Here is a 10183-nt window from a genome sequence, read left to right as displayed (position 1 = left end):
TTTCTAGATCTGTTGGTGCTCTTGGCAAGATGCCACAAACAGATCTGGGACCAGGCTGTATTGCCACAATAGCTATTCCCAAAACCCACTACCTTTGGCTTGCACAGTACTGACCATTTTCAGCCTTCTGGAAGAAAATGTATCCGTGCCACACAGTCTGGGAATGAAGTGGATGTTACTGTTCGCCCTCATCTCACAGTACAGAGGTGTTGACTCACTCAGACTCCAGATGTTAGTGTTCGTCCTCATCTCACAGTACAGAGGTGTTCACTCACTCAGACTCCAGATGTTAGTGTTCGTCCTCATCTCACAGTACAGAGGTGTTGACTCACTCAGACTCCAGATGTTACTGTTCGCCCTCATCTCACAGTACAGAGGTGTTCACTCACTCAGACTCCAGATGTTACTGTTCGTCCTCATCTCACAGTACAGAGGTGTTCACTCACTCAGACTCCAGATGTTACTGTTCGTCCTCATCTCACAGTACAGAGGTGTTCACTCAGACTCCAGATGTTAGTGTTCGTCCTCATCTCACAGTACAGAGGTGTTGACTCACTCAGACTCCAGATGTTACTGTTCGCCCTCATCTCACAGTACAGAGGTGTTCACTCACTCAGACTCCAGATGTGGTCAGGAATCAACCACCAGACGACTTTCTCCTTCCTCCATTTGACATCAAATCTGTGTTTTCTCTCTAAACCAAAAGTCACCCCTCCATGACCCTGACTGACCTGAATGACCTGAATGAACTCCTCCTCGTCCACACCACATGGTTGAGTCGTCAGTGTCTGAGTGGATCTGCTAGCTGCTATTATATTATATATATATATACATTGTGTAAAACGTGGTGACTGGAGACTCTCACCTCGGGAAACGTGTCCAAACTGCCTGATCTAAATGGGCTGTTAGCTGAGCTGTCAGTCAGACAGTTGACACAGATCTCTCTATCTTCACGTTGTCGTTGATGATAATGATGATGATGGCTCTCCAAGTCTCATCTCAGTAGATCCTCTTCTGGTAGGAGTAGATGAACCATTCAAGCAGATCTCTCCATCTTCACGTTGTCGTTGATGATGATGATGATGATGGCTCTCCAAGTCTAATCTCAGTAAATCCAACACTAGTCATATCTCCAGTTATTGTATATTGTGAGAACACAGTCCAATCTACCGCATTACTATCAATATTAGTCGCTCTGACAGCTGGATACTAGTCAATGTTTTTGCTTCGATCATTCCTGACCATACCTGATGTAGTAAACACCTCTGTCAGTGAACCAACCATACCTGATGTAGTAAACACCTCTGTCAGTGAACCAACCATACCTGATGTAGTAAACACCTCTGTCAGTGAACCAACCATACCTGATGTAGTAAACACCTCTGTCAGTGAACCAACCATACCTGATGTAGTAAACACCTCTGTCAGTGAACCAACCATACCTGATGTAGTAAACACCTCTGTCAGTGAACCAACCATACCTGATGTAGTAGACACCTCTGTCAGTGAACCAACCATACCTGATGTAGTAGACACCTCTGTCAGTGAACCAACCATACCTGATGTAGTAGACACCTCTGTCAGTGAACCAACCATACCTGATGTAGTAGACACCTCTGTCAGTGAACCAACCATACCTGATGTAGTAAACACCTCTGTCAGTGAACCAACCATACCTGATGTAGTAAACACCTCTGTCAGTGAACCAACCATACCTGATGTAGTAAACACCTCTGTCAGTGAACCAACCATACCTGATGTAGTAAACACCTCTGTCAGTGAACCAACCATACCTGATGTAGTAGACACCTCTGTCAGTGAACCAACCATACCTGATGTAGTAGACACCTCTGTCAGTGAACCAACCATACCTGATGTAGTAGACACCTCTGTCAGTGAACCAACCATACCTGATGTAGTAGACACCTCTGTCAGTGAACCAACCATACCTGATGTAGTAAACACCTCTGTCAGTGAACCAACCATGCCTGATGTAGTAAACACCTCTGTCAGTGAACCAACCATACCTGATGTAGTAAACACCTCTGTCAGTGAACCAACCATACCTGATGTAGTAGACACCTCTGTCAGTGAACCAACCATACCTGATGTAGTAGACACCTCTGTCAGTGAACCAACCATACCTGATGTAGTAAACACCTCTGTCAGTGAACCAACCATACCTGATGTAGTAGACACCTCTGCCAGTGAACCAACCATACCTGATGTAGTAAACACCTCTGCCAGTGAACCAACCATACCTGATGTAGTAGACACCTCTGCCAGTGAACCAACCATACCTGATGTAGTAGACACCTCTGTCAGTGAACCAACCATACCTGATGTAGTAGACACAACCATACCTGATATAGTAGACACCTCTGTCAGTGAACCAACCATACCTGATGTAGTAGACACCTCTGTAAGTGAACCAACCATACCTGATGTAGTAGACACAACCATACCTGATGTAGTAGACACCTCTGCCAGTGAACCAACCATACCTGATGTAGTAGACACCTCTGCCAGTGAACCAACCATACCTGATGTAGTAGACACCTCTGTCAGTGAACCAACCATACCTGATGTAGTAGACACAACCATACCTGATATAGTAGACACCTCTGTCAGTGAACCAACCATACCTGATGTAGTAGACACCTCTGTAAGTGAACCAACCATACCTGATGTAGTAGACACAACCATACCTGATGTAGTAAACACCTCTGTCAGTGAACCAACCATACCTGATGTAGTAGACACCTCTGTCAGTGAACCAACCATACCTGATGTAGTAGACACCTCTGTCAGTGAACCAACCATACCTGATGTAGTAAACACCTCTGTCAGTGAACCAACCATACCTGATGTAGTAGACACCTCTGCCAGTGAACCAACCATACCTGATGTAGTAAACACCTCTGCCAGTGAACCAACCATACCTGATGTAGTAGACACCTCTGCCAGTGAACCAACCATACCTGATGTAGTAGACACCTCTGTCAGTGAACCAACCATACCTGATGTAGTAGACACAACCATACCTGATATAGTAGACACCTCTGTCAGTGAACCAACCATACCTGATGTAGTAGACACCTCTGTAAGTGAACCAACCATACCTGATGTAGTAGACACAACCATACCTGATGTAGTAGACACCTCTGCCAGTGAACCAACCATACCTGATGTAGTAGACACAACCATACCTGATGTAGTAGACACCTCTGCCAGTGACCCAACCATACCTGATGTAGTAAACACCTCTGTCAGTGAACCAACCATACCTGATGTAGTAGACACAACCATACCTGATGTAGTAGACACCTCTGCCAGTGAACCAACCATACCTGATGTAGTAGACACAACCATACCTGATGTAGTAGACACCTCTGCCAGTGACCCAACCATACCTGATGTAGTAAACACCTCTGTAAGTGAACCAACCATACCTGATGTAGTAGACACAACCATACCTGATGTAGTAGACACCTCTGCCAGTGAACCAACCATACCTGATGTAGTAGACACCTCTGTCAGTGAACCAAATATACCTGATGTAGTAGACACAACCATACCTGATGTAGTAAACACCTCTGTCAGTGAACCAACCATACCTGATGTAGTAGACACCTCTGCCAGTGAACCAACCATACCTGATGTAGTAAACACCTCTGTCAGTGAACCAACCATACCTGATGTAGTAGACACCTCTGTCAGTGAACCAAATATACCTGATGTAGTAGACACAGCCATACCTGATGTAGTAAACACCTCTGTCAGTGAACCAACCATACCTGATGTAGTAGACACCTCTGCCAGTGAACCAACCATACCTGATGTAGTAAACACCTCTGTCAGTGAACCAACCATACCTGATGTAGTAGACACCTCTGTCAGTGAACCAAATATACCTGATGTAGTAGGCACAACCATACCTGATGTAGTAGACACCTCTGCCAGTGAACCAACCATACCTGATGTAGTAGACACAACCATACCTGATGTAGTAAACACCTCTGTCAGTGAACCAACAGTTTTCATTCATTTTCTATCTTCCTTCTTGAGATTTTAAAAACAAATAAATTAAAAAGGGTATTATTTTAATGCTTTATTTTCTTCAATCACAACAACAGTGATTTGTGTCTGGACCTCTCTCTCTCTCTAAGTACTCTTTCTTATTGATCTGGACCAAAGGCGTCTAAGGAAGGCAGCTCACTTGGATGTCCATAGGGAAGGAGATGGCTCTAGCACCACTGATAACACCCGGGAGGGCGGCCCACACTGCCACGGTGCCGCCACCGGCTCACCTTACAGCCTGTGCATCACTCTCTTCAGAGATTTCTGGCATGATATCTGTAAAGCGCGGTGTGTATTTTTCCCTCCCGTGAGGTTACTAAAGAACCCTCTCTCTCTCTCTGGTATAGCTGCAACATCCCTTGGATTCCACCCGGATTCTGATTCTGATCAATAATAAATATCCCTTTCTATTGTATGAGAGAACAGAGTCCTGTACACTACCATTCAAAAGTTTGGGATCATTTAGAAATGTCCTTGTTTTTGAAAGAAAAGCACATTTTGTTTTTGTCCATTTTTAAAATAACATCAAATTGATCAGAAATACAGTGTAGGCATTGTTCATGTTGTAAATGACTATTGTAGCTGGAAACGGCAGATTTTTAATGGAATATCTACATAGGCGTACAGAGGCCCATTATCAGCAACCATCACTCCTGTGTTCCAATGGCACGTTGTGTTAGCTAATCCAAGTTTATCATTTTAAAAGGCTAATAGATCATTAGAAAACCTATTTGCATTTATGTTAGCACAGCTGAAAACTGTTGTCTGATTAAAGAAGCAATAAAACTGGACTTCTTTAGACTAGTTGAGTATCTGGAGCATCAGCATTTGTGGGTTTACAGGCTGTAAATGGCCAGTAATAAAGAACTTTCTTCTGAATCTCATCAGTCTATTCTTGTTCTGAGAAAAAAAGGCTTTTCCGTGCGGGAAATTGCCAAGAAACTGAAGGTCTCGTACAATGCTGTGTACTACTCCCTTCACAGAACAGCGCAAACTGGCTCTAACCAGAATAGAAAGAGGAGTGGGAGGCCCCAGTGCACAACTAAGCAAGAAGACAAGTCCTCGACTGGCAGCTTCATTAAATAGTACCCACAAAACACCAGTCTCAATGTCAACAGTGAAGAGTTGCAAAGAAAAAGCCATATCTCAGACTGGCCAATAAAAATAAAATATTAAGATGGGCAAAAGAACACAGACAGTGGACAGAGGAACTCTGCCTAGAAGGCCAGCATCCCGGAGTCGCCTCTTCACTGTTGACGTTGAGACTGGTGTTTTTGCAGATACTATTTAATGAAGCTGCCAGTTGAGGACTTGTAAGACGTCTGTTTCTCGAACTAGACACTCTAATGTAATAACAACAACATAATCAATCAAGACCCACAAAATCAACTTTAACCCTACAGGAACACAGGAGTGATGGTTGCTGATAATGGGCCTCTGTGTACCTATGTAGATATTCCATTAAAAATCAGCCGTTTCCAGCTACAATAGTCGTTTACAACATTAACAATGTCTACACTGTATTTCTGATCAATTCGATGTTATTTTAATGGACAAAAAAAAGTGCTTTTCTTTCAATAACAAGGACATTTCTTAGTGACCCCAAACTTTTGAACGGTAGTGTACATAGTAAATGTATGTTTCTGAAAGTCATTCTTCCCACTATATGATAAACATTATCTGGTAAGATAATTATTTGGCTGAGATGAGAAGTTATTAAACAGTGTTATTTTAACTGGACACACAGAGGAGATCCATATTTAAATGCTTTTCCACGTCAGCTTGATTATTAACTTGTCTCCACGGGTTTCTCAGCGGGACAAAGTATGTGAAAGGAGAGGTCTGTCTTCCATCTCATTTTTCTGTGTGTGGAAAAAGGGATTTTGCAGCTTTGTTTTCTTTGTTGTTGCCAACGTTACGGCTCGTTCAACTATTCAAGCTATGGCCAAGAGAAGCACGGAGCAAAAGATGTCGAAGCATAAACATCAGTAAAGGCTTTATAGTTGTTAAAAGGGATCCCCGGGGACGTTTTTGAGTCTTTCAATCTAGAAACAGTATTAAAAATCCAATCTTTTCACACCAGAAATCTAATGGTCACTGACAGTCATCCCAATCCCAAATCCTATTCAAATCAACTCTATTTGAATTCTGCTTAGTAGCACCAGTAACCCATCCCTTCTAGAACTTAGTTTCTCTGCTCCCATGCCATGGCTTCAATTAGTACCAACTTGATCCAAGTGATTCTGTCTTGTTCTGATTTCTGCATGCTGGTTGGACTTGGGACTGTCTGCCTGTCCCGTCTCTCCACCTCTACCGCCTCCCCCCTTTAACCTCCCCCTCCATCTCTCCCCTCAGGTCGAAGAAGTCCAAGCTGTCCATAGACAAGTCCACAGAGACAGATAATGGCTATGTGTCTCTGGATGGGAGGATAACCTGTAAGAGTAGTGAGGAGGGGCTACAGCTCCATGATGGAGGGTCTCACCACTGTGACCTGCTGCTGAGGTCAGACGAGACGTGTTGGGCCGCACCCCCTCCTCTCAACACACTGCTGCTGCCCCCCGTCGCCAAGGTAAACACCAAGGTAACAGACACATTTATACACACACACACACCACCACGCAACACACTGCTACTGCCCCCCGTCAGCAAGGTAAATCACATACACTTGGTTAGCAGATGTTATTGTGAGTGTAGCAAAATTTTTATGCTTCCAGATCTGACAGTGCAGCAGTATCTAACAGGTAACATCTAGCAAATTCCACAACAAAACCTAATATCTAGCAAATTCCACAACAAAACCTAATATCTAGCAAATTCCACAACAACCTAATATCTAGCAAATTCCACAACAACCTAATATCTAGCAAATTCCACAACAAAACCTAATATCTAGCAAATTCCACAACAAAACCTAATATCTAGACAATTCCACAACAAAACCTAATATCTAGACAATTCCACAACAAAACCTAATATCTAGACAATTCCACAACAAAACCTGATATCTAACAGATTCCACAACAAAACCTAATATCTAACGGATTCCACAACAAAACCTAATATCTAACAGATTCCACAACAAAACCTGATATCTAACAGATTCCACAACAAAACCTAATATCTAACGGATTCCACAACAAAACCTAATATCTAACAGATTCCACAACAAAACCTAATATCTAACAGATTCCACAACAAAACCTAATATCTAACAGATTCCACAACAAAACCTAATATCTAACAGATTCCACAACAAAACCTAATACACACAATCTAGTAAAGGAATGAGATAATAGTATATAAATATATGGATGAGCAGCGACAGAACGGCTAAGATGCAATAGATAGTGAAGAATAGATAGTGAAGGATACAGTATATACATATGAGATGAGTAATGCGAGATATGTAAACATTCTTAAAGTGGCATTATTAAAGTGACTCGTGTTCCATTTATTAAAGTGGCCAATGATTTCAAGTCTGTATGTAGGCAGCAGCCCCTCTGTGTTAGTGATGGCTATTTAACAGTCTGATGGCCTTGAGATAGAAGCTGTTTTTCAATCTCTCTGTCCCAGCTTTGATGCACCTGTACTGACCTCACTTTCTGGATGGGAGCAGGGTGAACAGGTAGTGGCTCGGGTGGTTGTTGTCCTTGATCTTTTTGCCTTCCTGTGAAATCGGGTTTTGTAGGTGTCCTGGGGGCAGGTAGTTTGCCACCGGTGATGCGTTGTGCAGACCTCACTACCCTCTGGAGAGCCCTGCGTTTGTGGGCGGTGCAGAACTCACTACCCTCTGGAGAGCCCTGCGTTTGTGGGACGGTGCAGACCTCACTACCCTCTGGAGAGCCCTGCGTTTGTGGGCGGTGCAGAACTCACTACCCTCTGGAGAGCCCTGCGTTTGTGGGACGGTGCAGACCTCACTACCCTCTGGAGAGCCCTGCGTTTGTGGGCGGTGCAGACCTCACTACCCTCTGGAGAGCCCTGCGTTTGTGGGCGGTACAGAACTCACTACCCTCTGAAGAGCCCTGCGTTTGTGGGACGGTGCAGACCTCACTACCCTCTGGAGAGCCCTGTGTTTGTGGACGGTGCAGACCTCACTACCCTCTGGAGAGCCCTGTGTTTGTGGACGGTGCAGACCTCACTACCCTCTGGAGAGCCCTGCGTTTGTGGGCGGTCCAGACCTCACTACCCTCTGGAGAGCCCTGTGTTTGTGGACGGTGCAGACCTCACTACCCTCTGGAGAGCCCTGCGTTTGTGGGCGGTGCAGACCTCACTACCCTCTGGAGAGCCCTGCGTTTGTGGGCGGTCCAGACCTCACTACCCTCTGGAGAGCCCTGCGTTTGTGAGCGGTGCAGACCTCACTACCCTCTGGAGAGCCCTGCGTTTGTGGGCGGTGCAGTTGCCGTACCAGACTTTCCACCTTCTCCACTGCTGTCCCGTCGATGTGGATAGGGGGGTGTTCCCTTTGCTGTTTCCTGAAGTCCACGATCATCTCTTTTGTTTTGCTGACATTGAGAGAGAGGTTATTTTCCTGACACCACACTCCGAGGGCCCTCACCTCCTCCTTGTAGGCCATCTCGTCGTTGTTGGCAATCAAGCCTACCACTGTAGTGTTGTCTGCAAACTTGATGATTGAGTTGGAGTCATGGGTGAACAGGGAGTACAGGAGAGGACTGAGAACGCACCTTTGTGGGGCCCCAGTGTTGAGGATCAGCGGAGTGGAGATGTTGTTTCCTACCTTCACCACCTGGGGGCGGCCAGTCAGGAAGTCCAGTACCCAGTTGCACAGGGCGGGTCGAGACCCAGGGTCTCAAGCTTAAGGACGAGTTTGGAGGGTACTATGGTGTTGAATGCTGAGCTGTAGTCAATAAACAGCATTCCTACATAAGTATTCCTCTTGTCCAGGTGGGATAGGGCAGTGTGCAGTGTGATGGCGATTGCATTGTCCGTGGACCTATTGGGGCGGTAAGCAAATTGAAGTGGGTCAAGTGTAACAGGTAGGGTGGAGGTGATATGGTCCTTGACTAGTCTCTCAAAGCACTTCATGATGACGGAAGTGAGTGCTACGGGGCGGTAGTCGTTTAGCTCAGTTACCTTAGCTTTCTTGCGAACAGGAACAATGGTGGCCATCTTGAAGCATGTGGGCACAGCAGACTGGGATAGGGATTGATTGAATATGTCCGTAAACACACCAGCCAGCTGGTCTGCACATGCTCTGCGGAGGCGGTTAGGGATGCCGTCTGGGCCGGCAACCTTGCGAGGGTTAACACATTTAAATGTTTTACTCACGTCGGCCACGGAAAAGGAAAGCCCACAGTCTTTGGTAGGGGGTTGTGTCGGTGGCACTGTATTGTCCTCAAAGCGCGCAAAGAAGTTGTTTAATTTGTCTGGAAGCAAGATGTCGAAGTCCGCGACAGGGCTGGTTTTCTTTTTGTAATCCATGATTGTCTGTAGACCTTGCCACATATGTCTCGTGTTTGAGCCATTGAATTGCGATTCCACTTTGTCTCTATACTGACGCTTTGCTTGTTTGATTGCCTTACGGAGGGAATAACTACACTGTTTGTATTGGCCGTGTTTCCAGTTGCCTTGCCATGATTAAACGCGGGGGTTCGTGCGTTCAGCAGCGAATGCTGCCATCAATCCACGGTTTCTGGTTAGGGAAAGTTTCAGTCACAGTGGGTACAACATCTCCTATACACTTCCTTATAAACTCGCTCACCGTGTCAGCGTATACGTCAATGTTATTGTCTGAGGCTACCCGGAACATATCCCAGTCCACGTGATTGAAGCAATCTTGAAGCTGGAATCCGATTGGTCAGACCAGCGTTGGATAGACCTATGCACGGGCACTTCCTGTTTTAGTTTCTGCCTATAGGAGGGGAGCAACAAGATGGAGTCATGGTCAGATTTTCCAAAAAGAGGACAGGGCCTTGTACGCATTGCGGAAGTTAGAGTAGCAATGGTCGAGCATGTTACTCTCTCATGTACTGCTATCGATATGCTGAGTTTAGGTAGCCTTGTTCTCAAATTAGCTTTGTTAAAATCCACAGCTACAGTAAATGCAGCCTCTGGATATATGGTTTCCAGTTTGCATAAAGTCCAG

General features: G+C 45.2%; 3 protein-coding genes across 19 annotated transcripts in view; 1 reads left to right on the top strand and 2 right to left on the bottom strand.

Annotated features, from left to right (window-relative positions):
• Window positions 1-10183, top strand: part of LOC118382474 (protein PHTF2-like) — a 32646-nt gene that overhangs the window by 7958 nt on the left and 14505 nt on the right. The window contains 2 exon segments of the mRNA XM_052503782.1: window positions 4198-4368; window positions 6436-6649. Of these exon segments, the coding sequence (XP_052359742.1) occupies window positions 4198-4368; window positions 6436-6649 (385 nt within the window).
• On the bottom strand, window positions 483-4174 carry LOC127919949 (uncharacterized). Of its 17 annotated transcripts, none has more exons than XM_052503778.1 (5): window positions 3493-4174; window positions 3163-3225; window positions 2982-3099; window positions 1950-2027; window positions 483-1481 (listed from the first exon to the last, which is right to left on the bottom strand). In XM_052503778.1, exons 1-5 carry the CDS (start codon window positions 4046-4048, stop codon window positions 1232-1234), a joined length of 1065 nt encoding a protein of 354 aa, XP_052359738.1. In that variant the 5' UTR covers window positions 4049-4174; the 3' UTR covers window positions 483-1231. The 17 variants fall into 17 exon arrangements, with proteins under 17 accessions (XP_052359738.1, XP_052359735.1, XP_052359737.1 ...); XM_052503775.1 differs by lacking the exons at window positions 2982-3099; window positions 3163-3225 and adding exons at window positions 2145-2198; window positions 2702-2786; window positions 2826-2880 and having other exon boundaries at window positions 483-2066; window positions 3430-3497; XM_052503777.1 differs by lacking the exons at window positions 2982-3099; window positions 3163-3225; window positions 3493-4174 and adding exons at window positions 2145-2198; window positions 2702-2786; window positions 2826-2880; window positions 3100-3140 and having other exon boundaries at window positions 483-2066.
• LOC127919950 (uncharacterized) lies at window positions 8282-9673 on the bottom strand. Its single transcript, XM_052503780.1, has 2 exons — window positions 8435-9673; window positions 8282-8302 (listed from the first exon to the last, which is right to left on the bottom strand). Exon 1 carries the CDS (start codon window positions 9541-9543, stop codon window positions 8839-8841), a length of 705 nt encoding a protein of 234 aa, XP_052359740.1. The 5' UTR covers window positions 9544-9673; the 3' UTR covers window positions 8282-8302; window positions 8435-8838.

The sequence above is a fragment of the Oncorhynchus keta genome, unplaced genomic scaffold (genome assembly GCF_023373465.1).
Source record: "Oncorhynchus keta strain PuntledgeMale-10-30-2019 unplaced genomic scaffold, Oket_V2 Un_contig_17939_pilon_pilon, whole genome shotgun sequence".
Taxonomy (NCBI): Eukaryota; Metazoa; Chordata; class Actinopteri; order Salmoniformes; family Salmonidae; genus Oncorhynchus; species Oncorhynchus keta.
This window is presented reverse-complemented; position numbering and strand designations above follow the sequence as displayed.

Excerpts from the sequence above, each read along its gene's own strand:
- LOC127919949 (XM_052503761.1), bottom strand. The coding sequence starts at position 4,048 with ATGAATGAAAACTGTTGGTTCACTGACAGAGGTGTTTACTACATCAGG. Across the intron at positions 3,226-3,492 it reads TGGTTGGTTCACTGGCAGAG|GTGTCTACTACATCAGGTAT; the intron begins GTGTCTACTACA and ends TCACTGGCAGAG. Across the intron at positions 2,881-3,138 it reads CTACTACATCAGGTATGGTT|GTGTCTACTACATCAGGTAT; the intron begins GTGTCTACTACA and ends TCACTGGCAGAG.
- LOC127919950 (XM_052503780.1), bottom strand. The coding sequence starts at position 9,543 with ATGTGGCAAGGTCTACAGACAATCATGGATTACAAAAAGAAAACCAGC.